General features: G+C 37.9%; 1 protein-coding gene across 1 annotated transcript in view; it reads left to right on the top strand.

Moving 5' to 3' along the window:
• The window catches only part of LOC108789430 (neurexin-1), a 706,321-nt gene that overhangs the window by 132,276 nt on the left and 549,231 nt on the right, over positions 1 to 24,814 (top strand). Inside the window, exons 6-7 of the mRNA XM_018559452.1 lie at positions 18,507 to 18,710; positions 20,531 to 20,557. Of these exons, the coding sequence (XP_018414954.1) occupies positions 18,507 to 18,710; positions 20,531 to 20,557 (231 nt within the window). The remainder of the gene's footprint in view (positions 1 to 18,506; positions 18,711 to 20,530; positions 20,558 to 24,814) is intronic.

Here is a 24,814-nt window from a genome sequence, read left to right as displayed (position 1 = left end):
GTATTTAAACAAAATGGCTGGTAGACAAGACCCCACCTTGGCTCTAGCAAGAAGAAAGAAATATGAAGCCTCGGAAGGGGTATACTGTATGTAGCCAAAGCTACCGTACATACAGTATTACTGCACATCCAGCTGGCTGACAGATTAGTGGGTGTATTTAAACAAAATGGCTGGTAGACAAGACCCCACCTTGGCTCTAGCAAGAATAAATAAATATGAAGCCTCGGAAGGGGGGTAGACTTATACGACGAATATAGCCCAAAACCTATGTTTTAACTGGAAAATGAGGGAATCGTCTTATACACCCAGTCACCTTATGCACTGGCAAATACGGTAGGTGCTCATAGAAGGATATAAGACATTGTTTGATAAGTACAGATGTAATAATTGGGTCACCACCCTGCCCCCTTGAGTAAGAGGTGTACAACAATTGTACCACCTGAAACTTTGATGCATACAAAACGATGGGTGTCACACCCCCTTGAGAAAGTCAACAGTAAAAAGTAAAAAGTATGTAGCCTACAAAGATGCTTCTATCTGTAAATATGGAGTGTCTACATTATATCTAAAGCACAATTTGTTTTTTCAATTTGGATAGAATAGGGTAGGGTTAAACTTCTGCAGGTTGTTTTTGCCATTTTTTCTTACTAGGGAGATTTTCTTTCACTTCCTTTACTGTAGACTCAACAAGAAGTGAGAGGATACCTTTACAGTGTGAGGAAAATTCCATCTTAGACAGTTGTCAGTTATCATGTGGACTTACCCGCTAGTTTGCAGCCTGTCTGTCCAGGAATGGGGGACCCCCAATCTCCTGAACCATACCAGGCCACATACTAAACAGGGCCAGGCTGAACATTTTGGGTACCTTGCGAGGGGGGGCAAATACCCCCCCTATGCAAGGCACCATGTCCCCATGTTGATCATGACCATATTTTGTCATTAACCCCTTGTTCTCATGGCTCTATTTGGTCAGTGGCATCACCCAGCATCCCTAGGCCTGTTTGCTTTCAGACGCTGGCTGTAATTTGCAGCAGGAGTAGCTGTCGGAGTAGTTTGTTGCAGATGATGTGATTAATGTTTGACTTACATGTTCGACATTGTTTCTTTTTCTCCTATTTTTTAAAAAAAAGGACTTTCTTTGTCTGTGGCTTTATGTACTATGTAAATTTTTTGTGACAGGGTAACAAGCAGTACTGTGTACATCTTACTTAACAATGGTCAGGCCCATATTCTAAAAGGGGTTTCCATATTCCGATAACCCAAACCCTGCATCCACACAACCAGGGATGTGAGGATAAGGCTCTCGTCCCCATGTTCATGCAGTACCCACTCCCTCCACAAGGTGCCCTCCCAATGTTGAGGACATGTGGCCTGGTATGGAGGAGGGAAATGCATGCTTGCTGCCCCTCCCCCCTTCCTTACCTGCCAGCTTGCGTGTCTGGATAAGGGGCTAAAATGGAATATATGGGGGGTGCAGTTTTTTTCCCCCTTAAAGGAACATTTAAAAACAATATGTGCTGTCCGTTTTAGAGGAAAAAGAAAGTGTAGGACCCCTCGCTAAATCCATACTAGACCTTTATCCAGTGAAGAACCCGATCAGAAATTGTCATTTCATAGTGATTGTTTTGTATGTCACTTGCAGGAGTGCACAACGTTTTGTAGCTTTAGGTATCCCCCAAGCATGTTGTTTAAAGGATTTGTGTATTTTTAATGTTCTATTTTAGACCACAATAAAAGGCCCAATCCCCACTGAATGGTATTTACAAAAAAACAAAAAACAAATTTGCATTGGCACATGTTCCTCTTAACCACTTCAACCCTCTTCCCATCCAGGCCATTTTTTAGTGTTCAGCGATGCAGTACTTTGATTGACGCTGTTTACGTCATGCAACTGAAATACATTTTATACCATTTTTTGGGCACAGATAGAGCTTTCTTTTGGTGGTATTTAATCACCACTGGGGGTTTTATTTTTTACTATATTAAGGGAAAAGTGCCAAATTTTTTGAAAAAAAACAAACTGTTTCCCCTATATTAAATGATAAAACATTTATTATTACCCAATTTTTTGGTAAAATATAAAAGACGGGTTCACGTCAGGTAAAAAGACACCAAACATGTCAAGCCTTAAAATTGCACGCGTGCGCGAAACCTCAAAAAACTACAATACCCAAAATTGGCGACGCTTTAAAAGATTTTACCGCTCATCAGTTTAGTGTTATCAGTGATTGATGGCCCTAAAATGGTTGCTCTCACTCCGACGTTCGCAACAATATGTAACATGTGTAGCGCAGATGGAGACATTAGGGATCTCTAAGACCCCTAATGTCACCTGGGGACCCCAAAAGAGGCTGATGAAGCACATATCTGCTTCATCAGCTTCTTCTCTCTGGCTATAGCAGTTAGATGACTGACAGGTGAATGCGGAAGTGATGTAATACACATCACTTCTGCATTCATAGCACGGAGGGAGGTCAGCAAGGAGGAAGATGCTGACCTCCCTCCCATCTTCCTCCTGACGCCCTCCTGAGCCAATCCCGGGCCGCAGATGGGGCAGCGGATCCCGGGATTGAAGGTGAGGGGTCAGGAGGGGGGGCGGCATCGGCGGCACTCGAGGGGGGTCACGCAGTCAGCATATACATGCGATCGGTAGGCTATAGAGCCGCCAATCGCGTGTATGTGAAACAGCCGGTAATGGCTCTATGCATTGAACGGGCTTTTTCTGCCCGTGCGCGCGCTAGGGGGCGCGCGCGAGCAGAAAAATAATGCCGTCTGGAGACGGCAACCAGGTGATGCGAGTCCGCCGTCCGTCCGTTTTTTTGCAATGGGCGGACGGCAACAGGTTAATAGTGCTCAACCAACCTACTCATGCCATTTTTAAGGCCAGAAAAAAGGCCAGAAAAAAATGCAAGATTTAGCACCCATAGACTTTAGTGAACCAACCTTGGTTTACTCGTGACTATTTGTTTGCCGCAAAGGAGAGTCTATGGGGTTGATTTACAAAGGAAAATTGTTTTTTCACTTTGCAAGGGAATTTGTCCTCTGCCGGGGAAGTTTCCCCTTTCGCTTAGTGAATGAAGTAAAGTTCTACTGACTTCCATCATCCAATCAGGTGCAAACAAAAATATTCAATTTTTAATTTCCCTTGCCTTTGATTGGGTATTCTTTGCAAAGTGAATTTTCACCTCATTCATTAATCTAAGGGAAACTTGCAAAGTGAAAATTCCATTGCAAAGTGAACAGCCTCTTTGTCTTTAGTAAATCAACTCATATGACTCCTAAAATGAATTGACATCTGTTACATCATCCTAATATAGTTCGATTCTAAGTATTTAGTATCTACATATTCAGTATTACTTGGCAGAATTTTTAGTCACAGGGTTGTGTGCTTGTTATTGTTTTTCGGTACTACTTCTACAAGGTTTTATTGTTTTTGTTTTTTTATGGGGTCTCCAGCGGGGATATTTCTCCTCACTTCCAGTTAAGACATCACTGTTGCTGAGACTGGAAGTTAAGGGGTATGTCATGAAAGGCAGAGACAGTGAGAGAGGTTCATAGCCTTCCCCACTTTAATGAACATGAATTAATGTCTCTGTACAAGAAATTATAAAGAGTTCCTGTTGTGGGTGCCCACCATCACTGGGACAGGAAGTTAGGTACATCTTCTGAAATCATGCAATAAAATCCCTAGTGCAGAGATTCTTAAGTTTGGGTATTCATACCACTATCTATACCACTTGGGGTTATGGGAACCAAGTGATAGAGCTATAAGTCTGGATCCCTGAATAATACAAAAATGAAATATTCTCTTAAAAAATTAAACAATATTCTCTGCATTATTGATCATTAAATTAAAGTGGAGAAATTGATGTGTTAGATGACATGAAAGTAACATTGTCAATGTACTATATTTTCAACTTCATGCGTTCTATAGGGAAATGGGGGGCCGGGCTGCCTTACAATGCCCGCTCTCTTGGTTGGAGTCACTTTGTGGCCTCGATGAAACACCTTCTCATACCATTTCCCTGCTATTCCGCCAGTTGATTGCGGCAAAATCCCTGGACTGCCCCCTGTTTATATCCAGGTGGGAGAGCGACCTGGGCTCTGCTTTTACTGATGAGGAAGTCCGCACATCGTTCCTACTAACTCACAAGCTTTCCATTGCATGTTTGGCTCAGGAAAAGGGATACAAAATTCTAACTCGCTGGTACCGATGCCCGGCCCTCTTACACAGGATCTTCCCCGATAGGCCAGCACATTGCTGGCGTTGTTAGACTGCAGAAGGCACGCACCTTCATATCTTGTGGAGCTGCCCGGTATTATTGCCTTTTTGGTGTCGTGTCTTTGACATATATAACCAAGTCATGGGAACTTCCCTGGCTCCATCCCCTAAAGTAGCCCTTCTATCTGTCTTGCCTGGCTCTCTGGCCTCGGTTAAGAAAGACCTGCTTCGCTTTTTTGTGGCCGGTGCCAGGACGATTATCCCTCGCCATTGGAACACTGTGGTCCCCCCGACCGTGCGGGAGTGGATTGCTGAATTGTGCTTGATCATGCGCTATGAAGAGCTGACTGCTTCTTTGTGTGACCGTCAACCCCAATGTGCAACCCTATGGGCCCCTTGGATTTTGTATATGGACTCCACTGCATTTCTTGCATTGTAAGTCGCTAGATATTTGGTTATGAAAATATGGTCCGGCGAACTGTCTCTAATGTGACTATTGGCCATGCAACTTGGATTATATATGCTGTGGGGTCCGAGGAGCCTCTTCTCTTTTTTTTTCTACTTCCTACTTGTACCTTTTTTCTTTTTTTTCTTGCCGGTTCTTTTGGTTTGTGTAGTTCTTGTGTGTTTCCCCCCCAATTTATGTTTGTCTGAGTGCTGCCTACTGCCAGGGGATACAACACGGTCCTTTTTCCCGACTCTTACGCTACTGGTTTGAGGCTTAATTTATAGGCGCCACTGTCGACTACTGCCTCTGGAACCCACCCATGGGTCCTGTACTTAATTTCTCCTTGAGGAATGTGACTGTCCGTGTTGTCCTCTGCTTTTCTACTGTTTGTATTTCTTGCACTTGAAAAAACCTAATAAAATCTGATTGTTTAAAAAAAAAAATTTGGGCACACTATTGTATGACCGAGTACTTGTCAGTCAAACTATCCCCCAAAAAAAAAATATGTTAGGTAAAAACCAAATGATTGATATCCTTTGAATTCATACTCATACCTAATAGGAATGGTGATGATGATGAGTTCAACTGTCTGGTGAAGAGGGCTTGAGGACATATTGGGAAATGCTTTGGGGGTCTATAAATGTACAACGGTTAAAAACCCCACTATTAAGAGGTTCTAAACCTTCCAACATTATCCAAAGGGAACTTTTACATTACAATGTATGAATAAGAATAATGAATATGAATGTTGTTATAATTTTTATGAAGTAAGACCTACTTTGTAATTTACTTTTACTGGGCATTTAAGAGAACAGAATTGGGCTAAAATAGAAAATTGATGGTGCTTCCCCTAACACTGTTAAACACTGTAATTTTCACCATGGGCAGAATGAGGTCTCAGGTCCCATTGTAAGGTAGCACTCAATGTTTGGTCCTTACTTTTCCAGCGGTACCAATTACATGATATGTTACATTGTTAATATGAAAACGTGTTTAGTTTTTTCTTTCCAAATCTTAGTGAATTGCATAAAAGAAACCAGTATTACTTCCTTAAGCTGTGTTGCCTTAGAATACCAGAATAACTAGATTTTATGGAATTCCCGTTACTTCTGGCTGTGGAAGATGCAATTAAAATTTAAGACATGATGAGCCTCTGTCTTCTAGTTCCTGCTGTAAAGAAAGTGACATAAGACTGGGCCACGCAGAAACTCTGCAGTGGTTCTGGTACACAATGGAGGAATACATCAATCAAACTCAGACTGCTCATATATACTTGTGCAGATCCCAGACACCTAGCCTAACACACTATGGCAGCATTTTTCTAAAACACAGTTCATATAAGCTCTTGGAAGAAGCTAATTTCTTATTCACTTAAAATATCTGACTTTAAATTTACCTTAAATACTTGCCACATAGAAGAGCAATTACATTGTTCAGATTAAGCAAAACATTAGGACATAATTATTATTATTATTATTATTATTATTATTATTACAGTATTATTATTATACAGGATTTATATAGCGCCAACAGTTTGCACATTTTATAACTAGGAGCTCTTATAAAATACAAAATACAGCCAAATAATAATTATACCTACAGTTGCACAAAGGTCAAAAAGTAAACTGCATTCATTTCAATCATTAAAAACTTATGGGGGATAATACAGTGTTGTGGAGATCTAAGTGGTTTAAAGTATGGTGTTTGAAGCTGAACTCAAGGTAAACAGTTTTATACATAGCTGAAATACCTATACTTTCCAAAGGATTTGTATTTCTGGCAATCCATCCATGATAGTTAAACCACTGCACAATACTGCAAAAGTCAGCCTGGTTTCCTGAATTTTCTCTGCTGCAGTTAAGAAAGAAAGCTACATCACCTCCCACTCCCAGCCTGTGATTGGACATTAAAGGGGCAGCAAGACACTGATAAGGTCATCTGTTGCCTCTCTCCACCTGTCCGCAATTTCCTTGTCATCACATGTAAATGTAGGACACCTCATTGGCCATAGGTTTTGCCCCTCCACCTTCTAGTCTGAGTGCTGTTGTACAAGAGAATACAAGAGGTTGTGGTGCTAAGTAAATAGAGTAAGCTCACCAAAAACACAGAAAATAAACATTGCAAATATATTTGCATTAGTAAAATGAATCAATAAATACATACAGGTAAACAAGTAGGAGAGCAAAACAAAAGCTATTTATAGTTGCATAGCAGCATCTATTTGGCAACCATTATAGACATTAAACACAGACTGCATATGACAATGGTACTAAACATGCTGAGACAATTCCATAAGGCCGATATTCAAATGAGCTTAGTGCAAAATAATTGTTACCTGGAACTCAATTGCACAGAAAAGAGGGAGAGCAAAGCCAGGTCTATCAGTCAGAAGCTGCTTCTCTAAACTCCATTAAGGTTATGCTAAAGTTGGCCATACACCTATAGATTATCTGCAGATTTTCTATAGTCAAATGGGAAAAGTGCAACAGATTCCTCCATCTACACTCAACTGTGTGGATTAAGGAATCTCCCACTGGGCCAAGCTTCAGTATCTTTCTAATTAGCCCTGCTGGCTCTCAAAATACCTGAACAATGCCTGCATCCAATCAGATTGTTCAGGTATTGTGAGAGCCAGCGGGGCCGACTAGCAAGATACTGAAGCTTGGCCCAGTGGGAGATTCCTTCATCCACACTTTAGCGTAGATGGAGGAATCTGTTGCAGTTTTTCCACCTGACCATAGAAAATCTGCAGATAATCTATAGGTGTATGGCCAGCATTATTTAGCTCTATCTGTCCTTGAGCTGGAAAAAGCCCCGAGAAGGGCAACCAAACTTATTAAGGGGTTCGAGGAGCTGAACTATGAAACAAGGTTGTTAAAATTAAATATGTTCTGTTTGGAGGTTAGGAGATTAAGGGGGGACATGATCTTCTTGTATAAACTATTAAGGGGTGACAGCAACATTATTAACAAACTGTTTATGGCTGTTTATGACTGTTTAGCTCTGTAACAAAGACCAGAGGGCACAACCAAAAATTGGTGGAAAAAAATTGGTGCAAGGGGTTCTTCACAGTCAGAGCGGTTAGGGTCTGGAACTCGCTGCCACAGGAAGTGATCTCAGCTAAGAGTGTGGAATCATTCAATAAACTCCTGGACGAGTTCCTCGGAGACCGTAATATACAGGGGTAGAGGTACGCCTAAGAGCAAAATCACACATGGACTAATACACACGCACACACCTGCTCAAACATAAATGCATACACACAATAGGTTGTACTGGATGGACTTATGTCTTTATTCACCCTCAAATACTATTTAACTATGTAACTATGTCCATCTTAACCAACACCACCCATTTTTTATTTTGCCTTTAAAGTAGAACATATTTTTATTATTATTCTTTCCCCTAGGGATGAGCTTTGGGTTCAGGTTGACCATGAATTTAACCTGAACTAAAATTGTTTGCAGTTCAGGCATGCATGCACTTCCTAGCCTTTCAAGTATGGTCAGATGGCTTAGAAGGGCCAATAATGGGGGTTTTCTTATGTGCCAGCCCCTCCCTATGAACATCAATGTTCCTAGCAGCCTTCTGGCAGTATCTGTAGGGAGTTTGCAGTTGATAGGGACAGAGTCATTTGGAGGAAGAGATTGCTGTTTTACAGTGCTGCTAATCTGTGCTGTACTAAAGTAAAGTACTAAAGTGCTGTATAAAGTTTAAAGTGCTGCACTATGCTATATTGATACAGTGAATTCCAGTGTGGTGGGCTACATAGTTTTTACCCACCAACCCCCTCCATTTTTATTGTTTTGTATTGTGATATGTAAGTGTGAATTGAGTGTGTTAGGCTTCCATATTAATGTGTACCCACCACCCATGTAACACTGTTGTCCTCATCAACACAAGGACCCGGGAGCCGCTGCCACAAGAAACTTGTAGCTAATGGACTTAGTGTATAATCATACTGTAGGGTATGTGCAAGGACCCTGAAATTTGGGCCATGAAGAAGAGGGACCATTACGGGTTGGCCACCATTTCTAATCCCAAATACAAGGGGAAAATTGCAAATCTCATGCTGCAATCTAGGGGGAGCAAAAAATGTGCAACCTGGAAGTGATGCTGTGGGAAATGTATTTGCCACCTTTCCAAAGAGTGAAAGGATTGCTTTCATGGCCAATGTGCCATGGATCCTACAGTGGATAAAAGGAGGACCAGCGGTGGTGGTGACTTCCTCAGCGATGCTTTAAATTAATTCTTTACAATCCGTCAGCCAAGCCTGGCTTCAGTCACAGGCAGCACCTAAATCATATGATCACAGAATACCTGGGGTCCAGGGTGGGTGCAGATTACCTTCGATCAGAGGACCCCATGGGTATTTAGGTGTCCTGGCTGGAACATTGGTTGGAGCTTGCCCAGTACGCAATTGAGCTGTTGGAATGTCCTGTGGCCAGTGTGCTGTCAAAGTGGACATTTGGTGCACTGGGTGGTTTTGTGACAAAGAAACAAATTTGCCTGTCCCCTGACAGTTGTCTGGCTCCTTTTTAAGAAACTGAACAAGTCCTGGATCAGCAGTGATTACAAATCCCTGCAGCTGATGCTTATGAATAAATGTTTTCATCTGTCCCAAAAACATGTTATACTATCTCTTGTTGCCTATTACTGCTGGTTAAAAAATCAGATGCCAAAACTGCCTTTAAAAAATTCTTTTTTATGTTAAAATGAATGTTCCCCTCAAAGTCGCATTAAAAAAAGACCTTTTCCCATCACTACCTTTGATTAAAAAAATAAAAGTTGCAAAGTTTCACAAATACCTGTTGAACCTGCCAATAAAGTCTACCTCATGCAGCTTCCTGTGATGGTGTTGCAACAATGCTGCCCTTTTCCTAAACTAAAAAACAAAATCATACATTAAAACAGAGATGTACGAATCCCAGGAGCTTTGTGTCTTCCTTACAAATGACAGCTGCCTCCTAACTTTTGAATTTTTCTCTAGTCTAGTCTTGGACCTCGAAAAGTATCTGTACTTGTACCAAGTATGGTAATTTGTATTGGTGCATTCCTAACCCAAATATATATGGGTGTAACATGAAACATGGTCAAAAAGGTAAACTAAGCCTTTAATATTATACACTATCAAAATCTCCTATATGGGTACCTTTATGAAAATAGCTGATAATATTAAACAGTGGGATGATGTGGTGTTCAGAGAAAATGTAAATGTTTTGCCATGAATGTCACATTTTGTTTGTACATGGGAACGCTAAGATTTATAGCTGCAAATGGTATTGGTTGCTCATTTTATGTAAGGGTTTCTGTCTCCATGGAGCCATATAGCACTACAATCAGGAATTATTGTCAGCTATACCATAACAGTTTAAACATTCTAAACCTTTATTTGCATCTTGAGCTGCAATATATAGAACTCAGAGGATATACCATCCAAGCACAATCTGTCCCCAGCCCGTAGAGCACACCAGGCTGTTATGCAACTTTCCAAAGGTCAGAGAAATGAAGTTGGAAGGTCAATGATGCTTCACAGTTAGCAATAGCGTGTTAACCATCTGTACCATTTGTATGCATTAGTAAAGAAACAGAGCAATATCATGGGATATTTTAGCAGTATTTAAAACAAAAGTATAATGCATAGTGTGTAGAATGTAATTACCCTTAAATAGACCTGTCAGCAGGGCCATCACTACTTAATTGGGTATAACACATAGTGTAAGAGAAGGGGTGAATAGCGTTAACTGAAATGAGGTGAAAACACACAAGGCATTCTGTCTTGTGGAGTTGAGCTGGCACTTTGGTAGGAATTTAACTATATGATGGAACCCTATAGAACAGCTATCATGGTGCCTCCTGAATCAAAAGTGCAGCATATGATTTGTTTTAATTTGTAACTGTTTATACATTTTATTCAGCATTTTTGTCAAATAATGGTGAGTCTCTATACCTCTGCAAATCTAATGGGCACAATAGCAGTAGTGTGGGCTGCTATATCTGTGGTTACAAATGAACAGTTTTTCTTCACTCTACAATTTAGAATTCCTCATGACCCCTTTTGAATAGTCCAGTTGAGGTTAGCACAGTCAGAAGCATTGCTAGAGGCAAGATCCATGTTATTAGAAGCAGGATATTTTTTTTCAGAGGACAGAGCAATTCTATTAAAGTCAGAAGGTTGTTGCCAGATGCCAAAAACATATTAGAATCAGAATCATTTTACTATATATAATATTCATATATATTCCAGGAATACCAGGAATATTCAATATTCCTGGTATGCTTTTTAACTTGCTTCCATTCTGGTAAAGGAGAACTATGAGGTGAGTGCTTTTCACTCACCTCATAGTTCTAGCCGACCTGTGACAATGAAACTGTCACTGTCGGCTCAGTAGATCGGGAGGTGAGCGAACACATACCGGCGTTCGCTCACCTCTTGATCCTGTCACAGTTCTCTGCCTTGACAGGGGAGGGGCTGGATTCCCCCTCCTCACTCTGATCCGCCAGCGCTGACTGGCGGAACGGACGGGGGAGGGGGTGGGTGCAGGGCCAGCTGTCAGGCAGAGCCAGCTGTCAACTTCTGTTGGGTTCTAACTGCTGCTTCAGAGAGTTTCCCCTAAGTTCCTGTACCTTTGATGATATCATTAGACAGGAAATGAAAAAAAATAATAAATAAACAACAGTGACATAGACCGAAATAAAAATCTGACAGTTATTCTATTATTCCTCTACTCTACTAAAGAATTGTGTCTTTATTTCTGTGTGTGTAGCTGTTGGAGAGCTACCCTCACTTCCTGTCTTGTAACTGTTGTCAGCAGGTCAGAACAAGGGAAGCACTGATAGCAGTAAAAGCCTCACAGGTTTTAACCCTTACCCACTTAATCCAAAACAAGGAAAAATAAAGGTTTTGGCTACACATACACTTTAAGGAAAACCTGTTGTTATTATTATACAGGATTTATATAGCGCCAATAGTTTGCACAGCGCTTTACAATATAAGGAAGACATTACAGTCACAATACAATTGAAGACAAGATGGTAAGGAGGGCCCTGCCCGTGAGGGCTGTTGTGTCAGAAACGTGGAGGCTCCCATTCTTAATCTCTCGTTCTAAAAATGCTACTTACTTGGCTTTCATACTCTTTTACTTTACTACTTTGAGTCACTGACCTGGGTCAAGCATTTGGATAATAGTTTATAACTTTCCGGATGTGAAGTAAGTTTAAAGTCAGAGGGTCAACATAACAGAAAATTAATAAAATATACAAATGACAAAACTATGTATGAAATACATCATAAGCTATAGAACCTTGTTGAAACAAATCTCACATAGAAATACAATCTTTATTGCTTTAGTGGTATAAAGGCGTGTTGTGTGCTCTGCTTCCTAAGGGGTTTTATGTTAAAAAAAGAGCCCCAGGCATTGCTTTGTGAATAGCCAGGAGGAGAGGGAGAGAGAGAGACACAATCTCAGTGCTGAGACCTGCAGAGCTTATATTATAGTGGCCAGAAGTACAGCAAGTACTTTTTTCACGGCAGGTAGCTCTTGATGCAAAGGAGTCTTCAACTGTTTTAACACTTGTAAACTTCTTGTGCCCAGAGTTAGACTTTAAGAGGAATAATGGAAACCATGCCAAAATGGAATCAATTCTGAATAAAATTGGCCTTTATTATTTCTTATCTCCTTATGGGAACTATAGCTGCAGACTTGTTTTTGTAGGTGAGGGCCCATAGCTGTTATCTTAAAATAGCATTAACCCTTCCGCTGCAGAGCTCTCTGTAACACTTTAAACCTCAGTTGTCCACACCATTTTTGCAATTTTCCCCATTGTTTTGATATTGTATTGCTGCGTTGCTAGCGTTTGTAAAAGCCCCCCAAACCTATTACTTTCTGAAAGCAGAGGCCCCATAGAATAAAAAGATGGTGGTACTAATTTTGTAGATCCTGCGATAATTGCGCAAATGTTGGTCAAATCAATATTAAACAGATAAAAATACACAATTAAATTGATTAAAGCACACTAAAATCAGTATCAGCGCACACTAAAATCTAAAAGATAAAACTGTATTGAGTTAGTAAATGACAAATATTTTTACATTTTAAATTGCGCCTTTTTGCTAAAAGGTTAAAAAAATGTAAACCTGTAAATAAGCAACTTATGTTAAAATTTGTTTGTGCACTGTGTTGGTGTATATTGTGATAAAATGATACAGATGTACATTTAATCAACACGTTGTATCACAACGCACGGCAATGTGTCACAATGCTTTGCCGTGTGCTGCCACAGTTAAATTAATGTTATTTTAAAAAGAAAAAAAAAACAAGCACTGTAATGCATTCTAACAACGCAGTGCATGTACATGGTATACACAGCAATATGGTGCACACTGTTGCATGTATATGTTATCTGTGGGTGTGGGGTGGGAGGGGGGTTATGTTTTATTATGTTTATTCTGCAGCCTCCATTCAGTACAGAGGCTTCCCATTCATTCACAAACTGGTGATAGTAAAATATTTAATGAATGGGTTATAAATGGGTAGAAGCCTCTATAGTGAGTGCTACTACCCTTTCAGAAACTCATGAATGAACAATAAGTGATGTAAAGCACTTCCTGTTCATTCATAACTGGAGACACGTAGTACTATATGTCCCCAGTTGTTTACAAACATTGAAGTGATCAGCTGATCCCTCCAGTGCTTGCTCTGCACAGAGAGGATTGGTAAATATGACAGATATTTACCGATCCTCCACTCGGCCTTTTTCTCAATGTATATTTGCTGATTTAGCCCATTCAGGCAGAGGGAGAGGAGAAGCAGATCCCAGCATGGAGTGGCTCTGGTAAAGCAGGAGAAGGTGGGTGATGTGGAGCCGGCAGGGGGACCGTCCAGATTTTTTGTTAATAGCTGTCATCAGTGGCTTGTCAACCGCTTATGACAGCTATTATTTTACAGGGGACCATTCTGATACAAGTTCATGGACCATGAGCTTAAAACAGAAGGAAGAAAGCCACCAATGTAATTACTAAGCTGGCCAGCTGCAAGTGGTTGCATTCCACCGTAAGCCTTATGTTGGTGGCAGCGAAAGGGTTAAATGCTCAAACCTTTTTTCAATAATGAATCTAGATCAAACAAATATACATTGCCCAGCACAGTATTTCTTTATGTACATTTTTGCATTTTTATCCAAACACTTACAGTCATTATGTTTCTGAAAAAATGGTTCCAACCCTCTTAGTTCCACTTTCTGTCCAGTACAAGATCACAAGGGACAGAGCAATCTCCAGCAGCCATCTGTCTACTAGCATGGAGCAGGGAGAAGAGAGAATGGGGAAGTAGTGAGAAGGGGACTGACCTGCTTTGGTGGGCCTTGTGGAAACGCACACAGCTTACTAGCACACACAGGTTGCTCCATAGGACCCTGCAAGGGAAAGCAGCCACCCTAAAACAGGATATCAGGACCAGTGCTCAGGGGACTAACTTATTTTGCAGAAAGATTAAAATTTTAAACACGAAGGAACAGTATCCATTGTAAGTGATTTCACCAGCATTTGAAATAGCTTAAAAACCTTTTGACTTTAATATCACTTTAATTTCTTTATACATACTTTATGAATCATTGACCTGAAACAAGCATGGAGATAGTAACGTGTCTAGACATCCAACATTCATATACTTGAGGCTGTAATTCCCTAAGAATGGATGGCAGGGGAAAGCATTGTAGCTGGAACAGGGCAGTTTGCATTTCTATTGTGACAGGTTATCTTTAAATAGTTGTAAACATTTTTTATGAAGGTAATGCAAACCTACTTGCTCCTTATAACTCTCAAGGAATGTAAATATGATCCCTGAAAACAACTGGACTGACCCATAGGAGTTTATTTACTAAATGAGCCAGAGTCTTCCCTAATCTTAGTAACTAATGTAAACCTGTCTTCAATTAAATATTTGATAATCATTTTGAAAAAATCAATTTTACCCTGACATTATTGAATGATTAAAGTTAGAACAGATTCACTTTATTCACTAAGCTAAGCAAGCACTCTCTACTCCTTTAGTAAATCAACACCAATAAAATGCATGTTGAGAAGGGAGCTGCAAAGCCACTATGTAACACTACTAATTAAAAAGCAGAGCTAAAAGTTGAAATTCAAGGCAGATATAAAAGAGTAATGAAATTAGGTAGTCATTAATAAGGAATTAAATGTATATCAATAAATGCAACTGGTGTACTGTATGAATTTGAGTTGGGATCAACTTCTTGCAATCCCCTTTACAGTAGCACTTACACTGTGGGAGGGAGTGTCAAGATTGAGAGCATTTAGGTGTACTTTATGTAAATGTGTTGAAAATTAACATGTTGATAGGAGAAGAAAGCAGAGTAAGCAGAATGATGACCTCATTAGTCTGCTGCTGTTCTTTCACTCTGCAATCAGCAGGCTGAGGGAGGAGAGAGGTATTGTATTTCTTAACTGTATGTGTACCATCCACCTGCCTGTGTCATATGGGGGTTCTGTATACATTTCTGGACTGAAGAAGAGAAATCCTTTGGCATGTAAAACAGCTCCCTTATACTGTATGTATTTCATCTGCGTATTTAACTGTTAGCTCGGAGTTCAGCTTCAGTGTATAATTATCAAAGATAGCTGCACCATGTTATACTGATAACAGTCCTTGCCAAGATTATTTACATAAAACTGAGTACATTTGCATATAGTTTACAATGTAAAAAAATACCCAAACAAACTACAGTTTCCCTTTAATACATTGTAACTTTTACAAGAGGGCTTTTGCATTGTATTTGCTTCACATTCCTTTTATTACTCACTAAATCTGTCTTTATAAGAGCGTTAAAACCTACCATTTATGAAGGCAACAACATGCATTTTTATTTTGTTTTTTATCCTGCTGCCATAAAGTAAGCATGATTTATTTTGGCATTATGATCTTTCCCTGATTATACATAAAACAAAAAACATCAGTCTAATCTCAGGGTTGGTTTAGTTTTTTTAATGGAATGTGGCAGATGGAATGACAGATGTCACATCAATATAATTTGGCTCACACTCTCACTTCCATTGTTGAGCACAGCGTGAGCCTATCTTTAGATTAAGATTCTCACAGGTATACACTCTATACAGTAGATATAAATGTTTTTTTTTTTAATAATAATCATAAAATGTTTACCTTGGGTCACAATTTGCAGTGCTGTGTGTGCAAACACAAATGAAACAACCACAAACACACTTGCTTTTCATTTGAAAAGAAAAAAGCTAAATTATTTATTTCACTCTTGCATAATCCGTCCTTATCTAATAGTCCATTAGGCTTTTCCATTTGTAATCCATTTTGTGTCTGTGTTTTTAACGGCAGTTGTTTCAGTGTGCATTGTTTGCTGTGTTTCCTAATATAATGTTTGTAAAAGCTTTTAAAGTATTATTTGTGTATTTAATGTTTTGGGTTGCCCATCCTGTCAGCCATGTTATTAGCAGTACATATTTCATTGTAGGATCTTATCTTTCTGTATGTATGATATACAATATCAGAAGGCAGTATTTTAAAATCTCCAATTTGTACAACTTTAAACACCAACATCTAATCTGAAGTTCCTTTGAAATTCCAAGAAATTATAATTATCAATAAAGTATTTTACAATGGACTTTTGCCTTAACTTGAATGCATAGTCAAAAAAATGTTTATGTGTTGGACACAGCAGAAAAAGTTAAAACCCCAAAATCAGTTTATTTATAACGGTGTGTACCTTTTTGGGGAAATTGGTTGCAATTTCCTTCTTAGACAGCTGTCAATGCACCAGGTGACCACACAGGGAGATTTCCCCTCAATTCTTGTTTTAATTCAAACTCTCAAATTGGATTTCCAATCACTTTCTGTTTTGGTATTCACCAGGGACACAGACAGGGGTTCTAATTCTTCTCTATTCTTATTTCCTACAGAAAAAAAGTTTGGCTATATATATATTTTTTTAATAGAGCTAGTTAGAACATCCTTTTTTTTTTAGATCATACAGGGTTAGAACATCTGCCACGATTTCATGGCATGATTATTGTGCCATTTGGGATATTCACTCACTTTTTATTCCTGATCACTAGGAATGGAAACCTGTTTTAATGACAACTGTTAAAGGTAGAATTTCTTCTTTCTTTGGGGGAAATGTCACCAGAACAAGTGAGGGTCCATCTTCTCAATAGAGACAAAAACAACAATATAAACCTGACAGAAGTTCTTACCCTACCCACACTAGCTTCAACTAGAAAGCATTCACATCACATATCATTGTTTCTTAATGCATTCAAAATAATGGGGCTTATACATCATTTAAAGGACAGTAGGCAGAGTCATGGAAATAATGCCCTCATTCCTATGCCGGAAACAGTCCATCCAGATCTGCTGGCTGCAAGTAAAGACATAACTTATTGGAGCCATTTATTCCAAACTTGCCTATAGTTTTAGGTGGAGTACAACACTGAAGGTCTTACATAGGGAATACACTATCATTTCTATCTCAATTCCACAAAAATTGGTTTATTTCTCCTGTATGGAAAAAGGGTGCTGCCATCCAAATCATGGCTTTCACAGTTTTAACATACAACACTTCACAGTGTTTTAGTGTAAAAATAATGAGATCTCAGATCCAGAATCAGCTCTACTCTGCCCTATTTCCCATATAAGCACTGATATTGTCCTAATTGTGACTCCAGGTATAATATACAGTATGTACTAGTATCAATGATGTTGATTTTCCTTAAATATAAAAGCAAAACATTCAATGGCAAGCATAGGCCAGTTCTCACCAAGTATGCTTGTAAAAATGGAATATGAATTGCAGCATAAGGCATTGCTTTTACACGATTCTTATAATTGTGGTTTACTTTCTATTCTGTACATTTTCAAAATTCTGTTTGCTGCAATCAGCAGATACAAACATGTAGCAGAGGTAGAAGAAACAGTTTATAGAAGCTTTATAGAAAGGGAGATAATGTTATTCTCAAACAGCTGGGGCTTGTCTTTCAGTAATATGGTTTGTAAGATAGCATGTATACTTCATAGTAATATATGGTATTAGATGTCTAAGGTGATTCATAACCAAACTAGCAGAAGTTTGCCTGTTTATTGAACAGGTTGGAATTTAAGTCCAAGTGATATGAATAACTTCTGTCTAATAATATAAAAGTACTGTAATGATCAGCGGTAAGAAGTACATAACATAGAGTACAGTGTCCATGGTGGAGCAGTGTGGAGTATGCAACATACTGCACAGAGCAAAAAACATTTCAGTCTGGAGAAGGCATTGTACAGCACAGAGTATAGAAAGGACATCCCAATACACTCAGCACACTGCAGTAAGCACCCCATTAGCACATACACCCATCTCATCTCAGAATTCTCTTTACTGGACGAGCAGGCGGACACTTGTCAGCCTGCTAACAGGTCTATATATCTTGGCCAGCAGTCTTCATTGTGCCCCAGGCTTTGCTCTGAGATAAAGCCCCTCCCTCTTCCTGTAGATCTCTTCCTGCCCTACCCAATGCTAGGAGGGGCACAAAGTAATGTCATGTGAGAGGGTATGGGAGGGGCTATATTTTACTCTAGCTTCCTGGTTTTTGTATTTAATATAACTATGGGGATATTTTTTGTTAAAAAATTAAAATTAACATCCAATAGTTGCTATGACCCGGTTTCAGTTTCTTTCACACCACCTCTTGCTAATTAGACACCCCATCTTTGACTTAAGTAACATGTTCGAGTAGTGTTCATAACTAACATTCAATCAAATGAACTGAGAATACATATAATCAAAAACTTTATTAAATATTTATTTCAGAGGCCACTATTTTGAGTTACGACGGAAGCATGTTTATGAAAATACAACTCCCTGTTGTTATGCATACGGAGGCAGAAGATGTGACTTTGCGTTTCCGCTCTCAGCGTGCATATGGCATTTTAATGGCGACCACTTCAAGAGAATCTGCGGATACTTTGCGTTTGGAACTTGATGCTGGACGTGTAAAACTTACGGTTAACTTAGGTAACACTCACCAAAACAAAATGAATCTGTTCTCACAAACTTACATCTTTCTTCTTGCTTGCTTCTAGTTTTATTTTTAATTTTTTTTCATGACTTACTCTAAAACCTGTTATTATTTTTTTATGCTTGCAAAAATACAGTTTTATGATATTAAGCAGTTTAAAAAGAGAAGCATATTTTTTGGAATTAATTGTTATCAATTTAGTATAAATAAAGTAGAGTTTGTTTAATATATTAGCATGAACATGTTACTATGTGAATATAGTGAATGGGACCTTTGGCACAAAGATCTGTTTTATTTTGTATCTTCTCTTTTTGAACAGTCTCTTGTACACTAAAATCACTTTGTTTTTTTATTACTTATTAATCTTTATTTTTGTGATTGCATTATTTATGTCTTCGATCAAAAGTGAAAATAAACCTTCAAAGACCAAGGTCTGCGGCCCTTAGCAAACAGTCTGGCGAACACACACTCCACACTAATTCTTCCACAGAAAAATGCTCTGATAGTTTACAATATTTTGTAGTGTGGTTCTAAAGCACAAAACTGTATTTAATTGCTTTTTAAAAAATAAAAATAATAATTGGGCAGACATGTTAAAAAATACATTTTAGACCTTATATTTCTTTTTGTTGTTAATTCATTCTTGCTGCTATTATTTTATTTTTATATCTATTCCTCAGTTGTTATTGTACAAGGCTAGGATGATTAAAGAAAAATAATCCCTTAAATACATTGACAAAAAAGCCTGGACATGACACAGCCATATCCAAATGGACTTTGTTGCGATTAGAGTACCTTAAATTACAATATATATTCCAACAAAAAGAAAAATCCATAATAAATATATTTCAGATACTGCTCTGCTTCCCTCTAGTGGCTCACATTCAGAATCCTTAGGATCCATCACTGCAGTTTTTTTTGTGGAAAGATGTGTGATTGTTTTGATCCTAGACTGTTTGCCACCACTTTTCTGATGCGGTTGACAACACGTGACAAACGCTGCTACAAGGAAACTAAATCTTTTTTTTTTTTAAACAAATGTGCTCCTCAAAACCATTAAAAAAATATATATAAATATATTCAGAACATAACTGAAAACACTGATAGAGTCATACATGTGAATGCTTCAAATATATATTTTTAAATGTAATCAGAAACTTTAATTTGTTAGTGGTTAACTTTTGAGGAAAAATATATTTGTATAAGATATAGAAAATATAGAAAAATATTTAAGTTCATTAACAAGCTTGTGCTTTGCAATGATTCAGCTCAAAATCTATAACTACTGTACTACATTTACATAAAAAAAATCAATAAATACTTTGTTTTTAGTAATTTGGTTAAAAGATAAGTACAGTACTGCAACTGACTTTCTTGATACTCCAGCTAACATTTGTCTCTATATTTTAAGCCTTTGAGGGAGAACATAATTGTCCAAGATGGCTGATCTTTTTTAGGCCTAGCTCAGTACCCCATTGTGACGGAACATCTGTTATTCAGTTTCTTACTAAATGTTCTTGCATATATGGGAAGATGTAGCTGCCTATCTAGGTCGCTTATCTTTGACTTAATCAAAATGTACTTAGATTTGTCTCCTTGTAGCGCTGTTTGAAATGGCCATTTTAACTTACTATTAACATGAATATACTGAGACAATTTTCTGTCTGTGAATAAGCTTTATAGGATAATATATTCATACACTGGCCAAATGTACATGTGTCTGTCCCCGGAAGGGTGGACTGTAATTTTATTGGATGTCTGCAGCTAATACCTTGAAGGATAAATATTCATTTCTCATCTATTCTTCCCTATCTAGACTGTATCAGGATTAACTGTAATTCCAGTAAGTGCCTATTCAACATTTTAAACATTTTTCTGCGTGTTATGTGATATACACATATTATCTATGCCTGATGTGCTTATATTTAGTCAGTCTGTTTTCATTACAATTATTATCATTATCTCTTCTTATGTGTTAAAATATTAAAATATAACTCTGCATCAATTAAACATGTGAAGGCAGACATTGTATATTATTGTTTGACTTTGTTTACTTAAGGAAGGAATCCAGGAAAACACTAAAAGCCTGTATCAGGCTGTTTTTTTATTTACAGCCTTTATTTGAATATAAATTCATCCACATTTTTTTTGTTTTCACTTTCTGGATAAAGCTGTATTAAGCTAAACACGGCAGAGGTTTAACTCTTCCTCAAATTAAAAAAAAAAAAAGTTTATGGTTTCATTTATCCCGTTTGGATCTACGGCCCTATTGACCAATGGCACACTTGCTCAATTGAACACAGAAAGTAGGAACTCTTCAAATGCCATGTTTTTAAAACCTAAGACCCTGAAAGGATGTTTATCATGTTTTGTGCAGGAACCATGTGGGAGGGGCAAAATCCACCCCTTCTGGCAGCAAATGTATGCCAGATTGGCCAATTTTAGGTTTTGAGCTGCCAACAGCTTTACACCAAAGATTGTGCTGCAGATATGGATGTTTGCATTGTGCAAACTTAAAGCTGCACTCTGGGATAAGCAAATATTGTCTAAATATTTAGACATGTTTTATTACTCAGTTGTGGCGGTGTGCTTTGTTATTTCTTCCAGATATGTGCAGTAATCGGGTGTGAAACTTTTCCTCTAAGTAGGAACTTCCTGTAATTTAGCTTTAAATGTTTTTTGCCTTTGGAGGATGGAAGGAAGGCACTGTACCAACAACACCAGTGCTGACCTATATTGGCAATTTACTCCCCCTTTGAGAAAGCTCAGCTAAGGAATATCTATGAGTTGGGATTGTCATGCAGAACAATTGTTGCCCATTAGGTTAGATTGGGGAAACATTTTCTAATGACTCTAGAAACCTGTATTTTGTTGAACACTTTCCTATAAGAAAGCCTAGCATGCTTTTCACATTGAATGTCATGGATGCATTCTGTATTGAAAGTTTAGATATTTGTAAAAATCCAAAAAATCTTTAAAAAATAAGAAAAAATATGCCACTGTGGTGATTAACTATAGGACATAGGCTTTTCTTTTTTTCTTAGGGGGAATTTACACTTTGCAAGCGAATTATGCCTTAGCTAAGTGAAGTAGGTAAAGCTCTGCTGACTTCCATCATCCAATCATGTGGAAGAGAAATACTGTTTTTGTTTCCTAACTTTTTATTGGGTATGCATTGCAAAGTTAATTGTCACCACATTTGCTATGCTACGGGACATTTCTCTTGCAAAGTGAACTGCCTATTTGCCTTTAGTAAATCAATCCTGCTGATTCATAAATTATTATTTTTTCAACAAATTAGAAAAGGAAATTGACCAAAAATCACTAGTTTTCAAAGTGCCAGCCCTTATCTGTAACCAGTGCTACAGATATCTGCTGGCTGTTAAGAGATGTATCACAGATGCATATTGATTTATATGGGCCTCTACAGATTTTGTGTACATGGGAACCGTTTAGTCAGCATTTTATGCTATTCTCCTTATGTATGGACTCAAACAATCACATGCAGAACTGCATGAGTGGGTTGACTTCAAGTCAGTTCAAACCTGCTTGTGAAACATAGATAAAGAAGCTTCTCTGAGGACCAGCTCAGTTGCTGCTTGACAGTCAAGTTTTAGCATACTGTATATTTCCAACTTTATAGTATCCATGGCAGCAGCTTTCATGCAACCAGTCCATTTTAAAAATAATGATCACAGGTGAAGCTGAGACATAAAATCACTTTGTGCTCTCCTGTGGATGTCAGTGAGCTGAAGGCTGTAAATTATTGAACCGTCAGTATTGGGAAGGGGCTTTCCAATTTCCTGGATAACTTCTTTAGCAGAGCATTTCACACAAAAATAATCTGGTACAATTTTATTCTGTGTAAAGTGTTAGAATTGATTTTTGTACACATAATAATGCACACGCTGTTATGAAATTTCTTAAAAGTTTATTGTTACAGAAAGGGGATGTGGACTGTGACTTTATTTTAATTCACTTTGGTTAAGAAAATGAATAATATAGGCTAGCTAAAGACAGTCAATTAGACTAAACCTCCTAAACATACTGGAAACAGATAACTAAGTAATGTTAATTTGAGGATAATCTATAAACCCCTCCTTGTGACCACAATGTTCCCTTTAAAGTCCAAATGTAAAATGACCCTTGAGAAAGTTAATTACGATGTCAAACAGGCATAATGTTACTGCTAAACTTGGTCTGGGCATTTGAGCTTTAGAAAGCTCACTGTTACGAAAGGGTTAAGCAAAATAAAAATGAAAAACAACATTAATCCTTAATGATTAAATGAAAGAACATGTTGAAAGATACATTTTAGAGGATATTAAAAAAAAATGATTTATATCTACATTTTCACCTCTACATTTTTTAAATATATTATGGTTTGACCAACCTAGTAGAATTACTAAACAGCAACAAAAAAACCTGCCAGGCAGATTTATTGGGTACTTTTTGTACTTCTGCCTGATTTTCCAAAATGACATTTATCATGGCTGGCTTCTGGTGTCAAGTAATTTTTTTTGAGGTTGTTGTCTGTACTTATTTTTCTTGAAGCAGTGTTAAATTGTGTTTACTTTTTTCATTGTTCTAATGGACTGGCTTAATCTATTTAGAACTTTACTATTTGGAGTAAAGATAAATTGGGGACATGAACTATCATATGAAAATCATTGTACTTCTATGTGCATATGTATCTCAAATTGACAGTTTAGATGTTTTATTTAGTTTGTAAACTACACTAACACTACTAGGCTATTGGTCAATGTATTCAGTGTTTGGTTGGAATTTAGCACCTTGTTCAGGTAATGTCCATATACAGTATATTGCCAGAATACTTCTATTTTTTCTGCAATGGTTATCCTTATTTGCTTGACCTTGACCATTTTGCTTGGGGTTAAAAAAAGTACCTTTTGTCCACATATGCAGCATATCATCCATATTGGTCCAAAAAGTCCAACTTGCTCATCAAATAGCCTTAAAGGAAGTGTTTTGTTCAGTGAAACTAGAAAACTGTCATCCTTAAATTTTCAAAGTTAAGAATCAGATTTCAATGTGGTTAAAGATTTTGATTTTGACCCAACTAGCACACGTCCTTCCTTCAATGTCCCCCATCTTTTCTTCCTTTCTTCTTCCCTCCTTTTTTTCGTTCCCACTTTCCCTTCTTTTTTACTTCCTCCCTTACATTTTAGGTGTAAAATAAATGTTCTCCTTTTGATAAACTATTTTGTTACTTTTGTTATCACAGAGGAGGGGTTAAAATTGTGCAGCATCATTCATATAAAATTGATCATAATTTATAAATGCATTTGTTATTAACACAATAATGCACAGCTAATCCCATTGGTTTTATTATCCTTACTGATCAACTTTTGCTGCATCCGTGCAGCTTCCCAAATGCCCATTACAGCACTTAAATGATTAATGGTGAGGCTTAGAAATGCTAATTGCAATCATTCTCCTTTAGGAACTTTAAAAAAGCTTCCTAAAACCTTCTCAGGCCAGCTTATTTTCCCGGGGAATGTTGGTTTTCTTTTTTTCTGCACTTTTTTAAACGTATACTTACTTAGTACTTTGTAAAAATTAAAATGCATTTTACATGTTCAAAATTTGAGTACAGTAGTACTTTAAGATCCTATAATTGCATATAATTGGTTCATTATCATTTCCTCTTGGCTGTGCCCAGTGCACATCACAGGTAAATACAGCCTTTTAATTGCAGCTCATAGCTAAGCATTGGACAATCAAGAGAAGCTCATTGTGATTCAGTTCAAGTATTTCTAATGAAGAGACAATTGTTTTCAACTAAAAGCTTCTACTTTTAGTTGAACAAAGAAAGAAAAGTTATGTTTACTCTTTTATCCATAGTAAGGTTTTTTAACCAGTTGACATCCGCGGTGTTAAACCCCCTTCCCATCCAGGCCATTTTTCAGTATTCAGCGCTGCGGTACTTTGACTGACATTTATTCCGTCATGCAGCGCTGTACTGAAATGAATTTTATACCCTTTTTTGGGGACACATAGAGCTTTCTTTTGGTGGTATTTATTCACCACTGGGGTTTTTATTTTTTTATATATTAAAGAAAAATTACAGATTTTTTTT

This window comes from Nanorana parkeri, unplaced genomic scaffold (genome assembly GCF_000935625.1).
Source record: "Nanorana parkeri isolate BGI_ZX_2015 unplaced genomic scaffold, ASM93562v1 scaffold396, whole genome shotgun sequence".
NCBI lineage: Eukaryota > Metazoa > Chordata > Amphibia > Anura > Dicroglossidae > Nanorana > Nanorana parkeri.
The sequence above is the reverse complement of the archived record's forward strand: the minus strand, read 5'-3'. Positions and strand labels throughout refer to the sequence as shown.